Source organism: Trichosurus vulpecula, chromosome 7 (genome assembly GCF_011100635.1).
Source record: "Trichosurus vulpecula isolate mTriVul1 chromosome 7, mTriVul1.pri, whole genome shotgun sequence".
Lineage (NCBI taxonomy): Eukaryota > Metazoa > Chordata > Mammalia > Diprotodontia > Phalangeridae > Trichosurus > Trichosurus vulpecula.
The window spans coordinates 145,502,797-145,526,523 of NC_050579.1; the positions used below are offsets into that span (position 1 = coordinate 145,502,797).

At 37.0% G+C, this 23,727-nt stretch overlaps 1 protein-coding gene across 1 annotated transcript in view; it reads left to right on the plus strand.

The window, feature by feature from the left end:
* The first annotated feature begins 1,787 nt into the window (after positions 1-1,787).
* FAM184A (family with sequence similarity 184 member A) overlaps positions 1,788-23,727 on the plus strand; it is a 102,632-nt gene continuing 80,692 nt past the window's right edge. The window contains exon 1 of the mRNA XM_036767593.1: positions 1,788-1,949. Coding sequence (XP_036623488.1) covers positions 1,788-1,949 — 162 coding nt within the window. The remainder of the gene's footprint in view (positions 1,950-23,727) is intronic.

The following is a 23,727-nucleotide window of genomic DNA, read 5'->3' on the forward strand; positions in this document are numbered from 1 at the left end:
AGTACGCGGTTAATGACTACAAATTTGTCACTAACTTGCAATTATGTTATTTCTCAAGTAGAACCATTCTTTTGAAAACAAAAGTTTATCAAATCCATTGTTAAGTAATTCCCATCCTATCAAATATTTCCTATGGGGAACACCTTATTGTTCTTAAAGATTTACTTTTAAAAATTACACGTATATGAGATAAAAACTTTTATCGCTTTGGGGGACGCCCGGATGAGAAAACTTTATCTACAAAAGCAAGTCGACATCTTCTCTGCGACTTAAGAGTCTTATTTCTAGAGCACCGAGAGGGCCACACGGCCAATAAATACGTCACAGGCAGAACCAGAACCCACACCTTCCCGGTTTTGAGTGTATATTGACCATGCAATGTGCCTCTTAGGAAATAATGAATAAGAGGAAATTTAGAGAAACATGAGATTGGAATGAACTAATGCAATGCAAAATAAGCAGTACCAAAAGAGTTATACACAATAAATACAATCAGTCCGGTGAAACCTATGGACCCCTTCTTGGAATGTTTTTAAATGAGCAAAATAACATACAAAGGAAATCAGCTATATCGAAGTACGGACCAAAAACCAAGTTCGGGGACTCCAATTAGGAAGCCCCGGTGCCAATGAGGGGGGAAAAACCACTAAAAGGTAGAAACTCTAAATAACTAAAAACCAGTGATAGCCCTAGAGAAGTGACAAAGACACACATACCTCCTCCTCAAGGCAGAGAGGAGAGAGAATGACACCAAACGTATGCAAGGTCAGATGAGGTCACTGTTACGCCTTTTGGGTAATTGCTTTCCTTTGTTACAAGAGTGAGCTGTCCGGAGGGGAAGGGGGTGTTTCCAGAAATGACTGTGATGTAATGACAAAAGGCATCACTAAAACGCTTTTTCTGTTTGGTTTGGTTTTTTTAAATGAAAAAACAGGGCATCTTGCGCCGAGCCCCGCATCCCAAGGCAAAGCGCGGGGCCGACTTCCTCGCGCGGAGCCGGCTCCGCGAGCTGTTCGGGGTCCTCAATGAGGGGCCACCCCCTAGGCCCCAGGGTGCAGGCTGCGGAGAGAGGGAGCCGAGGGACCGGGATTGGCAGGTGGTGGGATGCGAGGCTAGTCTGCGCCGCGCTGCTCCGAGCGGGGCACTGGAAGAGAGATGGGCGGGGCTGGGGGGTCGGGAAATGACGTCGCGGTTAACGCGTTCACAGTGCGGGGCGAGCGCCTTAGTAACGGCGACTCCCCACGGCTCCGGAGGCAGCGATTACGACGTTTGCTTCTCGGGGTCCTCACCTCCCCTTCGCCGCGTAGCCAGTCTGTCCCCTCCCCTCCTTGGATATCCCCGCCTCTGCGCGCACCGGACCGCCGCGTCTCCCCGCCCTCGCCCTTCTCCTCCCCATCTCACCGCAGCACCGGCGGCGGGGCCTCCCGCATCCCTCCGAGTCCCCTGTGACCTGCGGAGCCGCGCTTCTCCCGGCCCCCGAGACGCCTCCGCCTCGGGCGTAGTGAGAGAGCCGGCATTTTGGCCCGGACCGAGACCTGGGACGAAGGTTTGTGCCTGACGCGGAGGCCGTCAGTCCGTACGGTCCGACAGGTCCCGTCCGGTCCCCGCGGAGGGACGGAGCCGGTACTTGGGGGCCGAGAAGGGCTCTCGGTGACGGAGCCTTTGCCTTCGTGCCTTCCGTCCCCAGCCCGATCACACACCACAGCCCGACGTCCCGATCCACCCAGGAGCTGGAGACCGGGATGGAGGCGCGGGGACCTTGGTCCTAGACGTGGCCCGTGGGGAAGATGGCGACTCCAGGGATGAGCTGGCAGCAGCACTATTACTCGGCGGCCGGGGGGGCAACGAAATTCTCTTCCTCGGCCGGGTCTCAGCAGTCGGCGTTTAGCATGGAGTACAGCCACGATCTCCATTTGAAGATGAGCAAGAAGATTGCTCAGCTCACCAAGGTAAGAGGCGCTGGTGGAGGGGGCCCTCCCAGCCGCCCCACCCCGGCACCTTGGGAACGCGGGAGACATCAACACCGTATCTAGGACTTGGCGTCCCTTTACAACCCCTCCCCCAATTTGTTTTCACGGCTGCCCATGCATTCATTTTTAGTAATTAGGGATTGGGGCGGGTAGTGACGGGGTTCAGGCTTGGGAGCTATCGGAAAGCAAAGCTTGCGCCTTACCTGGCCCTTGGAAAGGGTTCAAAACTTAGTGAAACTTTGTATGCAACTTGGAAAGTTAAACTGGACAGCGTTGTTTTAGTAAATTATATACTCCCTTTTTAGGGGGTATAACAACCGGTAGGTACCTCAGGACAAATCAGAATTTGTTTGTATCATTTCGTAGCAGTTTTTCAACTTCTTAATTTTAGGCATCCGAAGTAACAAGAGGCTCCCCAAAGCAATACACTGGAGAGATTTTATTTGATCCAGATCGGTTATTTTACTAGGAAACTCCTGGGGTAGACATTCTCCTCCCGCAATTAGTTTAACAACCCACCTGCAGTTTAGGATCTTAGATCTAGATTGGAGCTCTGAGGGTGTCTATTCCAGGACCCTCATTTTCCAGGTGAGGAAACAGAGGCCCAAGGAGGTTAATTAATTGCTCTAGAGTCTTACAGCTCGTTTGTTCTTGGCAAAACTTTTGAACCCCCACTCTCCCCAGGCTTCTCTGATTCCTTGCATCAGGCTGTGCACCCTAACTTATTCATATAATAGGATGACCCCGGATTCACTGAATTAATCAGTATCTTTTATTGGTTACATCATTTTCAAAAACTGTGTGAATGTGGAGGCAGCTTAGTAGACTGGAAGAAGCACTGACTTTGGAATAAGGAGACATGTTCAAATCCCACCTCTGATGATTCCTTACTTGGGTGGTCTTGCTTAAGTTATTGAACCTCTTTGGTCTTAGTGTTCCTTCTATCTAAAATGAGAAGGTTGGACTAGATGGCTTGTGAGGTTCCTTCCAGCTCTAAATCTGTGAACCTGTTTAGGAGGACCAAAAATATCCTTCACAATTTTTTTGGTAGTAAGTCATTCTTTGTTTAGACAGTTTATCAAACATCTTATTAGAATGAATCATATGCAGTCTTTAGTTCAGTACTTCATACTGAATGCATACATCAGTACAATTCCTCTAAATCTTTCTATATTCTAAGCTTATTGTATACTTCCATTTAGGTACCATTTGCTTGGCCAGCGGCCAAGCAAATGGTACCTAAATGGAAGTATACAATAAGCTTAGAATATAGAAAGATTTAGAGGAATTGTTTGCCCAGAAGGAAAATTTGATGCCTCCGAATTAGCTAGCTCTTGCTGCCATGTGTTCACACCTGATGATCTGTCTGTGTTAAGTGGGATAAGGGTTATTGGGTAGTTTCTGAAAGGGAGTAATCCTTAATTCTTCGATGTTCGGAATTTTTGACTGAGGAATAGGGAATGCAGACAACTTTGAAAAAGAGATGGTGGGGCAAGGGAAATAAATGAAATTGTAGTGGAGAGAATAAAGCATTGAAAGGAAAAAATATGGAAGGAGAGAAATTAAGGGAAATTAGACAGGTAGAGCAGAAGTTTAACAAAGAAGTCGAGTGGGACAAAGGAAGAATTGAGGAATGAAGAAAAAGCTGGAAGGCTGCATCATAAATAATCATCAGACTCAACTTTAGAATTCATGTTCTTTGTGGTTGTGTCAAATGGACTGAAGGTGGGCCTGATTGCTAGGTTGGTACTTTTCGAGTTTTTTTTATCTCTAAAAGAGTGATAGTTATATTCTGTCAGACGACTTAAATGTTTAGGTGACCAAAAGCTGAGTTTCTTGGAATAGTGTTTTGGATGAGTTAGATATTTTAACTTCAGAATTTTGATATAATGATAATAAGCTTGTATTTATAGAGCTTTAAGGTTTACAAAGCACTTTACAATATTTTCTTATTTTATTTTTACAGCAGCCCTGCAAGGTAGGTGTTGTTATCCCAATTTTAAAGATTAGGCAACTGAGGCAGGCAGAGATTAAGTAACTTGTCTAGGGTCACACGGGTAACATCATCTCTCATCTTCCTAACTCCAGGTCCAATGCTCTTTCTAGTGTGTGACTTAGCATGCTAGAATGAGGTACCTGATTATTCATTCTGTTGAATGCTTAATAAATTCTTGTTAACTATGTTCATAACTTTAGTTTGCAAATTCCTAATGAAGTAATGAAATACAATGGAAGCAAAATTTGTCTCTTCATATTTTTGTTTTCTCTGTTTCTTATTTCCTTCCTTCCACATTGTGTTTTTCATAGCTCAAAGTTAAACCCCAGTGCAATTACATAATGCAGATGTAACCAAGGGCTTGAAGAGGCTTGTACAGCCAAGTGGTTGTCGACTCTTGAGTATCCTTTTTCATTTTGGCTCTCTCTATATTCACAATTTCAAGTCTCTGAGGATTTTCCCCTTTAATGCTTCAGAAATGGACCCTACCTCTAATTAAGTGTGATTTCATCATCTTTGCCTTTATTACTGGAAAGAGCACAAGAACAGAAAGAAAATTACGATTTTCTGAGACTATTATTAAATCGCAGAGCAGGTCTTCATCTATATAGATGGGAGTTTGCGGAAGACTTCTGTCCCATGGGGTCAGACTCAAATAGAAACATCCCTAGAGGTGGTATATTGACTTAGAAAACCACAAATTAACATTATCTATGTTGTACTATATTTTTATTTGTTTTATTAATCATTTCCCAATTACATTTTAATCTAGTTCTGGCCACACTAGGAAGTGGGATGCAAGATTGGCACCTCTACTGTATAACAGTGGGAGGGAAGTAGAATGGAGAACCCCTACTAAAATCCCACTCCTGTGCCTAACCCTGAATTCTTAAAAGCTTTGTCACAGAATATAGGCCCAGTAACAGACTTTGTTTATCTCACAACAACCATAGATAAATTCTGAAAAGTTTTAACACTTAGATTCAGGGTGATGAATCTTTCAGTCTCAGCAATGCTTAGATTTTTGTTGGTGGAAGGAAAACTCACCTTGAAGTATTTGTACATTTTTAATCCATATGTTTGTGTATGTATACATGCTCACGCAGTGCACAGGCACCCATGCACCCATGCATGTGCACATGTGCACATACACACACACACACACACACACACACACTCTCTCTCTCTCTCTCTCTCTCTCTCTCTCTCTCTCTCGCATTCCCACTGTCCCCAAAGTCTTAGTGCACTTTTAAGTTATTAAAGCTTAAAACTGCTCTAAGATTTTTGGAATACCTTGTAAACATGTGTTACTCCTTTTTCCCTCTCCAGTAGGATGTAAGCTCCTCGACAACAGGTATGGTTTTTCGTTTTGTCTTTGTATCTCCAGGGTTTGGCATAGTGCCTAGGGTTAAACAATAAACTGTATTATATGCACAAATGGATGGGTATATGTATGCACACATTATATATTTTAAAAGACATATGATTTCATAAGAGCAAATAATCTCTGCGCTGATGCAGATTGTAACCCTGCCAAGTTTTAGTAGACTTTAAGATATACTATGACCAGAAAAATAAACCCTGTGGCAATGAGACTCTGCACTAAGCTAGGCTGGTCTTAGAAAGAGCCATACCTACTGAACCTGTACTTGAAGCCTAGCCTTTCCAGCTTGTAATAACTTATTGCCAGAGGTTATGCCCTGCCTTTAGAACCCAAGATTATTTCCTCACCAAGATGAGGCATCAGAATAGGACTAGTGTATCCTTCTCAGTTATCAGCACAACATTTGGAAAAAGATATAAAATGTTATTAAAATACATTATTTAACTATGGGAATTCAAATAAGGTCACAATAAATATGGTTCCAGAGACATCTTCATTAAACTTGGTTAAAAAAAAAAGACAAAGATTTGTGAAGCTGTATAATCTAGCGGATACCTCATTGGAATAGTATTTGTTATAGGCACTTCAGCAAAAGTGTTGGTAGTGTGGATAGTGTGGGAACATGGAAATAGAACTATAGAATTGGACATCATTTTTTTCTTTTTTTTTTAGAAGGGGGAAGGCAGGGCAATTAGGGTTAAGTGACTTACCTGAGGTCACACAGCTAGTAAGCATGTCAAATGTCTGAATGCTGGATTTGAACTCAGGTCCTCCTGACTCAAGAGCCAGTGCTCTACTCACTGTGCCACCTGGCTGCCCTGACATCATTAAAAAAAATAAGATTCTATTTCTTCTGAAAACTACCTGTTCATCTTTTGACCATTTATCAACTGGAGAATGGCTTTTATTTTTATAAGTTTTGCTCAGTTCCCTATATATTTGAGAAATGAGGCCTTTGTCAGAGAAACTTGCTTTAGTTTTTTTACCTTAGTTTACTGTTTTTCTTCTGATTTTGGCTGCATTAATTTGTTTGTGTAAAACCTTTTTAATTTCATGTAATTAAAATTATGTATTTTACTTCCTGTAATCCTCTGTTTCTTCATTGGTCATAAACTCTTCTCTTATCCATAAATTTGACAGGACATTTTCCCATGCTCCTAATTTACTTATGCCACCTTTTATCCATTCTGACCTCATCATGGTATTCAGGGTGAAATACTGGTCTATGCCTAGTTTTCTGCCCGAGGAATTTTTGTTAAATGATGAGTTCTTAGTCCAGAAGCTTGAATCTTTGGGTTTATGAAACAACTGGATTACTATTGTCATTTACTTCTGTGTATTATGTACCTAATCTATTCCATTGAGCCACTACTTTATTCTTAGTACCAGATTGTTTTGATGATTACCACTTTGTAATATAGTTTGAAATCTGGAACTGCTAGGCTGCCTTCACAGTTTTTTTTTCATTGATTTACTTGATGTTTTTGACCTTTTGTTCTTTCAGATGAATTTTGTTACTAATTTTTATAGCTCAATAAAATAATTCTTTGGTAGTTTGATTGGTAAGTCGCTGAATAAGTAAATAAATTTAGGTAGGATTGTCATTTTTATTATATTGGCTTGACTTGCCTATGAGGAAGTAATATTTTTTTCAGTTACTTGGATCTGTCTTTATTTGTGTGAAAAGTTTTGTGATTGGGTTCATATAATCCCTGGGTTTGTCTTGGCAGCTAGATTCCCAAGTGTTGTATGTCATCTGATGTTCTTTTTAGTGGAATTTCTACTTCTTTTTCTTGCTGCTGAGTTTTGTTGGTAAAATATAGAAATGCTGATGATTTATATGGGTTAATTTTATATCCTGCAACTTAGCTGAATTGTTTCAACTACTTTTTAATTGATTGTCTAGGGTTCTCTAAGTATACTATCATATCATCTACAAAGAGAGTTTTATTTCCTCATTGCCTATTTTTATTCCTTTAATTTCTTTGTCTCATCGATAAAGATAGCATTTCTAATACAGTATGGAATAATAGTGTTGATAATGGACATCTTGCTTCACTTCTTATCTTATAGGGAAGGCTTCAAGTTTATCCCCATTATAGTTAATGCTTGCTCTTGGTTTTAGATAGATAAAACTTCTCATTTTAAGAAAGTTTCCATTGATTCCTGTGCTTCAGTGTTTGTAATAGGAATGGGTGTTGTCAAAGGCTTTTTCTGCATCTGTTGACATATAATCATATGATTTTTGTTGTTTTTGTTATTGATATGGTCAGTTATACTGATAGTTTTCCTAATGTTGAACCAGCCCTGCATTCTTGATAAAAATTCCACCCGGTCATAGTATATGGTCTTTGTGATACATTGCTATAATCTCCTTGCCAGTATTTTATTTAAAATTTTTGCATCAATATTCATTAAGGAAATTGGTCTGTAGTTTTCTTTCTCTATTTTTGCTCTCCCTGATTTTAGGTATCAAAACCATATTTGTTTCATAAAAGAAAATTGGTAGGAGTCCTTTATTTTTTCAAATAGTCTATATGGTATTGGGATTAATTATTCCTTAAATATTTCGTAGAATTCACTTATAAATCCATCTGGTCCTGGGGATTTTTTCTTAGAGAACCTCATTTATGGGGCAGCTGGGTGGCACAGTAATAGAGCATCTGCCCTGGAGTCAAGAGGACCTGAATTCAAATCCAGCCTCAGACCACTTGATATTTACTAGCTGTGTGACCTTGGGCAAGTCACTTAACATGGTCCCTTCACCCCTCCCCCGCCCCCAAAAGAGAGAGCGCCTCATTTATGGCATGTTTAATTTGCTTTTCTAAGATAAGGTTATTTAAGTATTCTATTTCCTCTTATAATCTGGCCACTTTATATTTTGTAAATATTAATCTATTTCACCTAGATCAACAGTTTTACTGGCATATAGTTGGGCAAAAGCTGCTGTTGGCAGCTTTCTGGGTGCTGGCTGTGGGTGGATCTTACACACCCACAGAAGCTGCTAGCTGGATTGTTGAAACACCCACTCATTCTTAAAGCTCAAATTAGTTTCTAGTTTTAATCTATGCTTGTATGGACCTTTGTTAAATGTATTTTTTATCACATTATCATGTGAAAAGGGTGAACTTAATATTTCTGCTTTTCTGCATTTGTTTGAGAGGTTATGATACCCTAATATGTGGTAAGTTTTTGTAAAGATGCCATGTACAGCTGAAGAAAAAGGTATACTTCTTTCTATTCCCATTCATTTTTCTCCAGAGGAGTATTCTATCTAAATTTTATAAGCTTCTGTACATCTCCTTGACTTCTTTCTTATTTACTTTATTGTTAGATTTATTTAGCTCTGATAAAGGAATGTTGAGATCCCCTACTATACAGTTTTACTATTTGTAATTAATTTTTTTCCTTTAAGAATTTGGATGCTATGCCATTTGGTCCATATATGTTTAAAATTGATATTACTTGACCATCTGTGGTTCCTTTAGCAAAATGTATTTCCTTGCTTTTCTCCTTTAATTAGGTCAGTTTTTGCTTTTGCTTTTTCTGAGCTCATGATTAGTAGCCCTTCTTTTTTTACCTCACCTGATGCATAGCAGACACTGTTCCTGCCCCTTATTTTAACTCTGTATGTCTTTTTCAAGAGTGTTTCTTGTAAGCAAGATATTCTGTTTTCTAATCCTTTCTGCTGTCCACTTCCATTTTGTGGGTGAGTTCATGCCATTCACATTCATAGTTATTATTACTAATTGTACATTTCCCTCCATCCTGTTTTCTTCTGTTTATCATTCTCTCTTTCTTTTTATCTTATCCCTTCCTCTAAAGTCTGTTTTGCTTCTGACAACTGCTTTCTTTTATCAGCCCTCCCTTTTTATTACCTCTCCGCTTTCTCTTATCCTTTTCCCCTCCTACTTCCCTGTTGGGTAAGATAAATTTCTATTACTAGTTGAGTGTGTATGTGTGTGTGTGTGTGTGTGTGTGTGTGTATTTTCCTCTTTGAATCAATTTAAATGTTAGGTTCAAGCTTTGCCTACCTCCATCCCCCCAAACCATTTTCTCTTTAATTGTAAAAGCCATTCTTTGCATACTTCTTTTATGTGAGATAATTTTCCTCATACTTCTTCTCCCTTCTCCCTTCATTAGGACATCCCTCTTTCTCACCTATTTTTTTTACATCATTCCAACATAATTGACTCATTTTTGCATCCTCTCTCTATGTAGAATCCTAACTGCCCTAATAGTGATAATGTTCTTGGAAGATATATATATCTCTTTCCATATAGAAAGATAAACAGTTTTATGGTATTCGAATGGTTTCTTTCTGGCTACTTGAAATATTTTCTCTTTGACCTAGGAGCTCCAGAATTTGGCTATAATATTTCTGGGAATTTTCATTTTGGGATGTCTTTCAGTTGGTAATCACTGGATTCTTTCAATTTCTCTTTTACCCTCTGGTTCAAGGCTTTTGGGCCAGTTTTCCTTGATAATTTCTTGAAATAATGATGTCTATGTTATTCCTTTGATCACGGCTTTCAGGTAATCCAATAATTCCTAAATTAACTTTCCTTGATCTGTTTTCCAGGTCAGTTGTTTTTCCAATAAGATTCCACATTTTCTTCTATTTTTTTCACTTTTTAAATTTTGTTTTATTGTTGCTTGATGTCTCTTGAAGTCATTAGCTTCCACTTGCCCAATTCTGATTTTTAAGGAATTACTTATTTCAGTGGGCATTTTAAACTTCTATTTCCATTTGGGCCATTCTGCATTTTAAGGAGTTATTTTCAGCAGTGAATTTTTGTACTTTTTCCATTTGGCCAATTTTTTAAGGTATTGTTCATTATTGTTTGTGCTTCTGTCATCTTATTTGTTTAACTTATATCTAGAGTACATCATGTGAAAATGCCAGGCTGAAAGAGTCAATAGCTGAACGAAGGTTCCCAGGAGAAATCTCAACAATCTCAGATATACAGATGATACCACTATGATGGCAGAAAGTGAAGAGGGAATTAAGAAGGCTCTTAATGAGGATGAAAGAGGGGAGTGTCAAAGCTGGCTTGAATTGAAACTTAGCATCAGGAAAACTAAGATCTTGGCAACTATTCTCATCACTTCCTGGCAAATAGAGGGAGAAAAAATAGAAGCAATGTCAGATTTTTATATTCTTGGGCTCAAAGATCACTGCAGATAGCAACTTCGTCTATGAAATTAAAAGAAGCTTGCTCCTTGGTAGGAAAGCTCTGGTAAATCTGGACAGCATACTAAAAAGCAGAGACATCACCATGCTGACAAAGGTCCATAAAATCAAAGCTATGGTTTTTCTAGTAGCAATGTATGACTATTAGAGTTGGACTATTAAGAAAAGCTAAATGTTGCAGAATTGGCACTTTAAGATTGTGGTGCTGGAGAAGTCTTTTGAGATTCCTTTGAACAGGAAGAAGATCAAATCCATCAATACTTAAAGAAATTAATTCAAGCTATTCACTGAAGGGTCAAATATTGAAGCTGAAGCTTAAATACTTTGGCTACATAATGAGAAGATGGGATTCATTGGAAAAGACCTTGATCTTGAGAAAAATTGAAGGCAAAAAGAAAAGGGGTCTGTAGAGGATGAGATGGATAGATAGTGTCATGGAAACCACAAACATGGTTTGTGCACAAACAACATATGCACAAACATGAACTTAGACTTTGAGAGATAGTGGAGGTATATATGTGTATGTATATAGCATATGTGTATGTATATCAAATGGATTTGGCGTGGTATAAAGGGTTTTAATTTTTTTTTTAATTCCTACTATAAAATTTCTGTTATTTGTGAAAAGATAAACAAGTTGCTGGTCCTACTAGCTGTGCTAGTTTTTCCATAGCAGCATTGAAATTTACCTCCTTTTATTATCTTAGCCAATTTGATGACTATAAGTTGATAGTGATAGTTCAGGTATTTTTTAAATAAGTTTTTATTGTTAAATTTTGTGTTCTTCATTAAGTATTCTTCCCCCTCCCAGAAAGCTATCCCATATAACTGTATCAGCAATTGGGCTAGCAGCTGCTGTGGGGGTGAAAGACCAACACAAGCCCAACAACAAGGACGCTGCCAGCAGAGGTTCTTTTGATCTGCTTTACTAAGGAAAGCAACATTAAGGGGTTAACAATCTTACTGTAATCTAACATATACATATAAACTCAGTTCAGGAGGAAAAGACAGCAACCTGAACTTCACAGCAAATACAAACAAGTTATAAACATACACAATATAAACAAACCCGATCACAATTCGTAGTTACCAATAAACCATAAACATCTGGGTTGACAAGCCCGGGAGCTCTTAACAATGGCTGGCCCAGAATCACACTTCACCCCTCTTATGGCTCAGAGCCCCAAGCAAACAACTCTGTTCTCTCTTTTTATACAGTCTTTAGAAGTCATCAGATGTCATCTGAGTGACCAGAACTTGGGCACCTATTCTTGGTTCTGGTCTTAGCAACTCCCCTTAGGACCCTGAGGGCTTCATGCCCACATTGGCTTCGCACCTAGTAATTAGGGGTTTGGGCCTGGGCTTTGCACCTGGTAAGGCTCAATCAAAGACACTTAATTAATTTAGCATTCTAAAACAGTAATAAAGTCCCACCTTAATTAATATTACAATAACAAATAGTATTTTTAAAGACAAAGGAAAAGAGGAAAAATCAGCATAAGTGATCTGTACACTGAAAAAGTTTGAAAATGTGTTCAATGTGCAACATTTGTGGACTTCCTGCTTCTACAAAGATGTGTATGGGTGGAAGAATCTTCTCATATATCTTATTTCAAGCCATGATCTTTATAATTTTGTAACATTCATTTTTGATTTGTGTGTGGTTCTTCCTGTTTACATTGTTGTAGTCCTTGTGTGTATTAATTTGTGTGTATGTGTGTGTTTTGTTTTTTGGCTCTGCTTTACTTCAGCCTGCATCAATTAATGAAGATCTTTCCATAGTTTTCTATATTCATCACATTCTTCATTTCTTAAAATACAGTAATATCCTGTTACATTAATGTATCACAATTTGTTTGGTTGATCACCAATTGATGGGCATCCATTTTGTTTCCAATTCTTTACTCTTATAAAAAAGTGCTGCTCTAAATATTTTTGAGATTTTCTAATCAATAGCTTCTTTGAGGTATAAACCTAGAAAGGAAATCTCTGGGTTAAAGGATACAGAAATTTTAGTTATTTTATTCACAGAGTTTCCAATTGCTTTTCAGAACAGTAGTACTGATTCACAGCTCCACTAGCAATGCAGCAGTGTGCCCATCTTCCTACCACCTCTCTAACGTGAACTCTTCCTATCATTTGTCATCTTTGTCAATTTGCAGGGTATGAAGTAAAATCTTAACAGCTGTTTTTATTTGCATTTCTCTTATTATTAGTGATTTGGAGCATTCTTTTATGTAGTGGTTCTGTCTTTGACATCCTTGTTGGTTATTTTTAACCTTTTTTAGACTCTTTAAACTGTAGGTTCCTCCTTGGAAGTGGACTGAGATCTAAAAATGATTGTCATCTCAGGAGGCATTAGAAAATTAGCTTGACAGGAATTGTAGGAAAATGACAGAATAAGGCAGGGAATTACCCTGTCTCTCCCAAATCCCACCCCCCTAAATAGCTTAAAATAACAACTCAAAGTGAATTTTATAGTAGCAGAAATAATTCCCGGTCATGTTGGTCAGACATGGTCTCAAGCTATGTGGCGGCCAGGAGGACTGAGAATACACCAGGGAGTGCAGCTGCAGAGGGGCAATGGTTCTGCTGGTTGTGGTCACTCACAAGAGAAGAGAGTCCCTGGTTTCATTTCCAGGGCAGAGGGATAATCTGATGCTTGCAGCTGCTGGGTATTTGCTGTGACAGCAGTACTAGGGACTGTGGTCACTGTTTAGTGGTGGAGAGGAGTACCTGAATTCACTCATAGACTAAGACATGAGCTGTAGGAGCAGTGAACACACCTGGCCTTGAATCATAGCACACTGGAAGAACAAAAAAGTTAAAGACCCCTAATAGAGGTCTGAACATAACAGCACAAAAAATCTGATGCCTGAGACATTATCCTCCAAACCCTGGGAACAGAGCCTGACCCTAACATAAAAGTTAACATCCAAGAAGCAGGCCATTAAAAAATGAGTAAACAGCAAAGAAATAACCAGACCATAGATAGTTACTATGGTGATTGAGAAGATAAGGGTTCAAACTCAGAAGAAGAGAATGAAGTCAAAACAACTACTTGCAAAACTTCAAAGAAAATTGTAAAATGGTCACAAGCCAAAAAGAATTCTTGAAAGAGCTTTAAAAGGACTTTAAAAATCAAATGAGAGGTTGAAGAAAAATTAGGGGAAAAAATAAGAATATTGCGAGAAAGTTATGAAAAGAAAATTGACCAATTGGAAAAAGAGGTCCAAAAACTTATGGAAGAAAATAACTCCTGAAAAATTAGAATTGGGCAAGGGGAAGAAAATAACTTCACAAGACATTAAGAAATGATAAAACAAAATTTTGAAAAATGAAAAAAATAGAACATGAAGTAATTCATTAGAAAAACAGCTGACTTGGAAAACAGATTGAGGGAGGGATAACATAAGAATTGCTGGACTACCTGAAAGTCATGATTTAAAAAAAAAGAGTCTAGATACTTTAAGTAGTTAGTAAAGAAGTTATTAAGGAAAATGCATGTAGTTTTTAAACTAGTGGGTAAAATAGAAATTGAAAAAACCCACTGATCATCACATGAAAGAGATCCTATAATGAAAAATCACAGGAACATTATAGCTAAATGTCAAAGCTCCCAGATCAAGGAGAAAACATTACAAGCAACTAGAAAGAAACATTTCAGATATTGTGGAGCTAGTCAGTATAACACAGTGAAGCAAATTATCTCATACAAAAGAGGCATGAATGAAAGAACTGTTGTAGTGGAGGGCAGGTAGTGCGGAGGAATCTTATTCTCTTTAGAACTGGGTTAAAGAAGGAATAACTATACATTCAGTTGAGTACAAAAGTATCTTTAACTTACAGAGAAATTCAGGAGAGTGAGAGGATAGAATAAGGGAGGGACTTTTACAAGGGTGTGTAGATTAGAGAGTCAGTGTTTAGAAGTAAATTAGACTTCTGAGGAGGGAGAGGGTAAAAAGAGAGAGAGAGAGAAGGATAAACGGGTGGGGGAGAATAGGATGCACAACTAGTAATTATAGCTTTGAATGAGACAAATTCACCTATGAAATGGAGATGGATATCAGAATAGATCAAAAACCAGACCCGATGATGTGTTGTTTACAAGAAAGACATTTAGAAATAAGAAACCCACACAGAGTAAAAATAAAGTGCTGGAGTAGAATTTATTATGCTTCGGCTAATGTAGAAAAAACGGGGGTAACATCATGATCTCCAACAAAGTTAAAGCTAAAATAGATTTAATTAAAAGAGAAAAGCGGGGAAACTACATTATGTTAAAAAGGTACCATAGATAATGAAGTAATAATTATAGCTTTCATAATGAATATTTCAGTGAGTAGAGTACCGGCCCTGCAGTCAGGAGGACCTAAGTTCAGATCTGGCCTCAGACACTTGACACATGTACTAGCTGTGTGAACTTGGGCAAGTCACTTAACCCTAATTCCCCTGCCAAAAATCAAAAAACAATGAATATTTCATATCAAACTTAATCATATTTTGCTCTGGCGGTGTTAATGCAGAGCTGGGAACAAAGTATGGACTATGAAGTTGTTTAAAATTTTTTTTCTCCTAAAATCATTTGGTGTGCTGTTTAAATCATTAATTGCAGTTATCACTTGATAATTCAGTAGCTGAAATGAAATAATTTAAATGTTCTAAAATATTTCTGGATTCTGCTACTGCTGTTTGGTATACTTACACTGCTTTATTTATGCATTTTTCTCATTGCTTTTCTTAGTTTGGTTTGGCAAAGAGATTAGGTAACATTAATCCCTTGCAAGACCTTTAACAATCGACATTCTTATAGAATCTTCATTACTTTTTCTATTACATTGCAGAAAAAATTAACAGATATTTGCTAAGCACAAAAATTAATCAAACTCACCATAAGATATGCTTTGCAAAATTTAATAATTGGCACTGGAAAGCATTGAAGGATAGGTGTAAGTCTCTGTTTAAAGACATCCCATTTGATAAAAATAATAAATGTAGTACACATTCCTAGGAATGTGTTGCTAGAAAATATAATTCAACATATGAATTTATAGTTTTTATTGGAAACAATTTTGGAAACATCTTAAATTATTTTGATTTCTTAGACTCATACACTTGGCCTTATGAAGAACTAACATCACCTTGGATAGTCGGTGGGGGAAAAATAGTATCATTTAAATAAAATTGTAAGATATATAATTGAGTTGAATGATTTGGGGGATTTTGTTTATTGTAACGTAGAATCAAATAATGTTCTAATCTTTGTAACTAGACAAAAATAAAAAAAAGACAGCACTACTGTAGTCAGAAGTGCTAAAGCTGAAATAAGTTTCAATTTAATAAATGTAATCTATAGGTGAGAAATAGTTTAACAGTGGTAAATCATATATCGGATTTAGTGGCAATAAATTTATTGGGGAAAGGGCAGATTGGAATACAACTCTTTGTCAAGTCATGGTTGATTTGCACCATAGGTTGGCTATGGATATATGAATTCAGCAAAAATCAGTGCAAGCATTCTGTGAGAATCACTTGGCTATATATGGAATTTACGATAAGGAGGATTTTATATTTAATCATTATTTGTAAGTCTGTTACACTTCCTTTGTATCAGTAAAATTTATAATAACTTATATACACGTATATACATATACATAAATACTTACATATATTCTTCCCAGCTTCCCCCAGAGCAGTTGTTAAACATTTATCAGTATGCCACTAGTTAGATGTCTTCTGTAAAAACAGTTTATCTGCTAATCAGTGCCATTATCCATTCTCCTTTAGGAGGTAAAGGGAATCTCACCTTATCTGAAACTCTAAGGTGTTTAAAAGATATTGGTACCCTAACCCACAGTCTCTCACGCTGATGTAATGAGAAGCATTGGAAGAGAATTAGAAAAGGGGGTGCTTTGGAGAGAAGTGCAAGTAACTGCATATAGCATTTTGTATTAGAGCATATCTTCCTTTTTGTTTTTTACCAATAGACTATAAATCCCTGAGTACCTTTAGAACTATTACCTCCAGGATGAATTTTTTTCTGTCTACTTGGCAAGGTCCATTTTCTTCCTAGCTGCATTATATTGAGTGTTATTTCTATTTTCTCTTATAGAATATTGGATACTGAGGTATTGGTGTCCCAATGTGATGCTTCTACTGTTATTGAAGAGAAAAATAAATTGCATAACATAACTAGCAGATAATGCCATTTTTCATCTTTTTGTTCTTCAGTTCCATTTGAGATCATCTGATTTAATTGGGTTACAGGCTAAGCTTTGCTCATGATTTCTCCTTTTACTGCTTTTCAGTTTGAGGTGATTACTGCTGGTAATTTTTAAAAAAGCCTTAGAGGGGGAAATGGCTTGGCCACAAGGACTATAAGAGTACCCATAAGAGATTAATCAGGAAATTAAACAATGAAATAAGAGCTTTGGAAGGGAAGAATAAATAGCTGAGAACAAATGTTCTTAATCATATCCAAGTAGCAAATTCTTTGAAAGTTAAGCCATAGAGAATACTGTTACTCTTCCTGCCAAGAAATAATAGAACAAAACAAAACCAACCAAGTAAAAGAGAAATTTAATTTAAAAAAAACAATGACACCTTAACAAAGTCTGGTTATTACTCAAGAAATCATAAATAAAAATTTTACCCACATTTAGTAAAATCAGAGGACAAAGTGAAAATAGAATGCATCAGTCACTGTGAATCTTAAAGTCTGGAATGAAAGAAACCCACAATGGAAACTTCCAGGAGCCCATAATCCAAAGCTTACAAGTCCAAGGAAAAATATTGCAAGCAATCAGAAAGAAATTCAAGTTCCATGGAATCACAAGGTCACACAAAATTTGGCAGCAAATATCCCAAAGGAGAGAAGCACTTGGAGTAAAATATTCTAAAAGACAAAAGATAAAGGCTTACAACTAAGAATAACCTATCCTGCAAGTGATATGTTAAGTTCATTAGGAGAATATGCAGGGATAAGGAAGAGGGAGAGAAAGTTTAAGAGGGAAAGGGGAGTTGGGATGGAAGCAGCCACAATTGAAGCAAACTTTAACTTTGACCAGTGGATCATAAAGGGAGATTACAATAAATGAAGGTAAGGTGAAAGCACTAGTGGTCCCAGGGTCTGAGAAGTTGTGGGGCAATTGAGTAGAAGCAGATCACTTCAATTACTGATCATTGATGGTAGTCATGAGTAGTAATCACATTCTTTCCCTTTCCCTGCTTTCTATATAAAAAGGATATCTGGGGACAAAGAGGAAGAAGTATGATGAAGTATGATAGGGAAATAGACAATAATAATATTAGTTGTGAATTTGAGGTGGATGGAGTTGTTGAAAGTGGAAAAGGATAGGGAATTCAAACAATTTTTTTACAAGAAACACTTGGTGTGTAAATATTCACACGGTGAAAATGAGCTAGAGTAAAGTATATTATACTTTAGTTGAATTTTTAAAAAGCAGAAATAGCAATGACAGTCTCAGATAAGGCAATCACATAAATAGATATGGTTAAAAGAAATAAGGAAACTATACCATGTTTAAAGGTGTCATAGACATTGAAATAATATCAATGCTTAATATATATGTACCAAATGACATATTTGCAGGACAAGTATATAAAATTCCAGGGAGAAATAGACAGTAAAATTATAGTAGTTGGGAGGCTCAATGTGTCTCTTTCAGAATTAGATAAATCTAACAAAAGGATGAGCAAAGAAATTTAAGGACATGAATAGAAAATTTGAAAAGCCAGATATGTTAGATCTCTGGCAAGTATCAAGTGGGAATAGAACACATTTCTAAGCTGGGCATGGCATATTTATAAAAACTGAGCATGTGTTAAAGCATAAAAATCTCATAATCAGAAATAGAGAAGCAGGAATAGTAAATACATCCTTTATTTTTCATATGATAAAAATTATAATAACAGCTTATTAGAAGAAAGGATTCAAACAAATGGAGACTAAATAACTTAATGTTAAAGGATTGGTGAATCAAAGAATGAAGAAAACATAGAAACGGGATAATTTCATCAACAAAATTATAGCAATGAGACTTTGCTGGGGATGTAGAATACTTAGGAGAAATTTTATGTCATTAAACGCTTTCATCAGCCAAAGAGAGAAAGGAGAAATCTAAAAATTTTGCATATATCTCTTGAGAAATCAACAAGTGAAACAAAAAAAGCCAGCTAACAAAAAACATAAAAATTCTGAAAATCAAAGAAATGTAACAACAGAAAGCACAATATACAGTAAATTACTAAATAAAACTAGCAACCTGTTTTTAACATATAATGCATAAGCCCATTATCTAATTTCTAAAAATTAAAGATCAAATTCCCAAAATATGAAAAAGTATTTATAAAAAATGTATATGGAATAAGGAAAAAATATTAAAAGCTGTTTTCCCTTCATATGCCAAGAAAATTGATGGCATGAAATTTTTTTTGCAAAAATATAAAATGCTCAGATAAACAGAAGAAGAAATTGAAATTTAAACAACCCAATATCAGAAAAAGAAACTAACCAGGCCATCAACGAACTCTTAAATGTGAGGGGAAAAACCAGGACCAAGTAGACTTACAAATTAATTCTATCAAACATTCTGAGATCAGTAGCTTGACTAGCAATATAAAAATATTGAATAAAATAGCAATGTTTTTAAAAAATTGTATGAGCAGGTTGGATTTATACTAGGAATGCAAGGGTTGCTTCAACATTAGGAAAACTAAAACTGTGGGGCAGCTGGGTGGCGCAGTGAGTACAGCACCAGCCCTGGAGTCAGGAGGACCTGAGTTCAAATGTGGCCTCAGACAATTGACACACTTACCAGCTGTGTGACTATGGGCAAGTCACTTAACCGCAATTGCCCTGCCTTCCCCCCTCCAAAAAAAACCTAAAACTAAATTTAAAATTAATTGAATCCTTAACTTCAGCATAGGGCAGACTATAAAATAAACTTACACAAAATCATTAGCTATCTGGTGTGTTATCATGAAAACCAAACATGAAGAAACAGAAAGAGATATTTTTTTCAGAATAACTATAGAATGTATAAAATATCTAGGAATTTACCTACCAGGACACACACAGAACTTAGATGAATATAAATACCAAATACTTTTTCAGAAATAAAGACCTATAAATATTGGATGGACACACACACACACACACACACACACACACACACCCATGTTTAGGCTGTGCCAATATAACAAAAATGACAATACTACCTAAATTACTTATGCAGTACCACATCAATGAAACTACCAAAGGTTTACTTTATATCCAGACAAGGTCCAGAAGCATGATAAACATAGGAGCCTACTACTAGAGAAATCTAAAGACTCTTAACTACTAGGATAAGGACTTCTATTTGACAAAAACTGCTATGAAAACTGGGAAAGCATTCTGGTAGAAATTAGGATTAGTTCAACCACTCACAGTATATATCACAATAAATTCCAAATATATGCATGGCCCATCATAAACAAATTAGAAGAGGAAGGCAAGAGATATCTGTGAACAGAGGAAGACTTCTTGATCAAACAAGAGAAAAAGGGGATCATATATGGTAAAATGGACAATATTGATTACATAAAATCGAAAGCTTTTGTACAAAAAATATAGGTAAAATAAGAGAAGCAAAACGGTTAATGAGAAAAAAAATATTGTTTCTCTGAAGTCTGCTATCCAATATATCTATATAGGGAATTAATCCAAGATATCAGTTCTGCTATGTGTTCCGGAAAATATTAATTTGTTCCACTGTGACTGATATGTTAGGGAACGTTTTAGGTATAATATGAATTTTGAGTTTGCTTCTGTATTTCTTCCAAGAGAAGCAGAAATAAAGTAAACAACTGCATCACTTCACAATAATTCACAGTCTTCAACCCTTCCACACCCACTTCCACAAGCAGGCATCAGGTCTTTGTCTAGGGTAAAGTGCCATAATTTTGGTATGTCTTCTGGGTGTAGCAGGAGCTGTGAACAGAGAAGGGGTGATCTCATACCCAGTTCCCCTCCTTTCCCCTCTTCTTCCACCATGGCCTGTAACCTGGAGTTGTAGCCTGCCCAGTTTGTACAGCCAGGGAAGCAGGCCAAGCAGCAGCCCCAAGCCCCAGATGACAGCTATTATTTAGTGTAGTAATTATGGATTTCTTTACTGTTTAACATGTATAAAACTGTGCTACTTTTTCATTATGTTTTTATCTTTTTTTGTGTGTCACTGAAGTTTTTGGGCGTTGTGTCCCTAACCCCATTTTCCCTGTAAGGCCTGGTTTTAATTGCCTAATTTTGCATAGCGCAATGCTTTTTGGGAATACATATCTCAAGTTATAGCAGAATTGACTTTATATAAGAAGTGCCATTCCCTAATTGATAAATGATCAAAGGCTATGGACAAAATTTTTCTAGGGAAGAAATCCAAATAATAAACAACTGCATGAATTTTGTTGTTATTGTTGATTGGAGTAGGGAATGGCAAACCACTCCAGTATCTTTGCCAAGAAAATGCCATGGATAGTATGATCCACAGAGTCACAAAGAGTTGGACATGACTGAATGACAGCATCAGACTATGCATACATACCCTTTTGACCTAGTGATATGAAATAGGGAAAATAGGGAAACAGGGAAAAGAACTCATTTGTATAAACATAGTCATTCGATATTAATTAGGTTTCTATCATTTGGAGAATGGCTGGACAAATTATGTCGTATGCATTTAATGAAATATTGTGCCATATGAAATGACAAAAGGGACAGATTCAGAGAAACCAGGGAATAATTGTATGAATTGGAACAGAAACAGAACAACATATAATGATTGGAATATTATTAAGAAAAACAACTTCCAAAGACTTAAGAATTCTGACTAATGCATTGACCATCATTACTAGAGGACCTGTGATAAAGTATGCTTCCCTCTTATTTTCAGAGACATGATAGATTAGAAATGTAGAATGTGATATTTTTGGACATATTCAATATGTTGATATGTTTTGTATGACTATCCTAACTTATTGCAAGAGGGGGAGAGAATTGGTAGAGAGAGCAGAACCTAATGATAGTGATGCTCAAAGGAAGAAAGGAGCAGGTTTCAATGAAGCATTTAAAAACATGCTCAGAAAATAATAGAACAAGGGTTCAAAGGGGAACAGACAAGTAGCTCAGCTTTTGGAATGAACATTGTGAATTTAGTATATGCTTAAAAATGGAAAACAAAAGATATATATGTATATATATAAATATACATATACATATATATATAGTGAGACTCCAAGTTTTATATGCCATACACTTTCTGTTTCATGCATAGGAAAATGTTCATTTTTATTTGTTTGGGTGTTTTTTGTTTTGTTTTTGGTGTGAGGTTCAGAATAACAAAAAAATTTCAAAAATATATTTGCTTGATATTTTGTAAAACTAAACAAAAGCGTTTTAAATTTAAAAAGTATAAGGGAGGGAGAAAATTGTTGGTTTATATTCACTTAACTAGAAAGAGAATGTAGCTCCAGAGAATAGCTACAGTAAAGGAAGAATAGAAACGGAGATACCCATAAGTTCATAAAAGAAAAAAAAATCCAAGAAAGGAGCCAATAGTAAAACACATGATATCAGGTGTCTATATTCAAATTCCCAAAGTTTGAGCAACACTCAAAAGGAAGTAGGTCTTATTAACTCAAGGAGTCAAATTTGACCTCCTTAGGTATCACTGAGACTTGGTGGGATGGAACTTATGACTAGATTATTGCTCTGGATGGGTATTTCTTATTCATAAGAAACAGGACTAGGTAGAAAGTAAAAGGTAGCATTGTTAATTAAGAAGATGAAATCATGGGAAGAAATCTAGTAACAGAGAGGGGAACCATGATGCAATGCATTTGGGTGAAGGACAGTGGAAATAGAAGTGATTTTGTTACATGAGTATACTATAGACTACCTGGATGACGTAATAGAGACAGGAGTCTTCAGTTATGTAGGCATCTGATATAGCTCTCTGCCAAAAGCAGAACAGCCACCAGCTTTATGACTTGCCTTAATGATAATTTCATCCTTCTAAAGAGGAACAAAGAGAAATTCCATTTTGGATCTGATTCTCCCTCACAAGGAAGAACTAATTTCTGGTCTCAAAATGTCAGGAACCTTTTAAGAAGTACCCATACCCTGTTATGGTTTCTGATAGAGAAGCACAGGAAATCTGGACATGAACTGACATGTACCATAGATTTTGGAGAGTGTATTTTATAGGGCTTAAGGGAAAGGATAAGCAGGATCACATGGACTAAAAATTCTACAGGGGAAGTCAGCCCATGAAGGATGAGAGAGACTCAAGAATGAAATTTTGAACAAACAAAGGGCAACAGCTCTGAGATGAGCAAAGTAGGGAGTTTTTTGAAATAACTGATGTGGATACCCCAAGAACAAACTAACTTAGATTTTAAGAAGATATATAAAGAAGATGAAAGCAAGGGAAGGTAGCAGAGCATGAATATAAGAGCCTGGCATGGTCCGGTAAAAGTGTCAGGAGGGACAAAGCTCAAGAGCTGAGGTTTGAATGGGAAGTGAAGAACAATAAAAAGAGGTGTGTGTGTGTGCGCGTGTGCGTGTCTGTGTGTGGGCGTGGACATGTGCATGCATGTGTTTAAGCTATATTTGGGGGAAAAGAGCATTCCTTTCTCAGGGTTGAGGTGACAATGATAAATGACAGAGAAGGCAGAGATGCTCAATTCTTATTTTGCTTCTGTTTTCTCTGTCAAGGAGACTGATCTTTGGATGGGAAAGGACCGAACAAAAATGGCTAATAGGGAGTTGATAACCAAGATAAGTATGGAGATAGTAAGAGAGCACCTAGCTGCCTTGATGAATTCAAGTCACCTGGCCCAGATGAACTACATCCTCAGGTACTGAAAGAACTGGAAGATGTGATTGCTGAGCCATTAGTAGTGATATTTAAAAGATGGTGGAAAATGGGAGAGCTACCACAGCATTGGAGAAAGACACATGTCCTGATTTTCAAAAAGGCAAGAGGATAGAGTGAACTTGATTTTGGTTCCTGGCAGAACTGTAGAACATATTACCAAAGTCGTGATTAGTAAACAGTAGGTAGAGGTGATCATGTAAGAAACAACAATTTTGATTACATTAAATTGATAAGCTTTCTTAGCAATA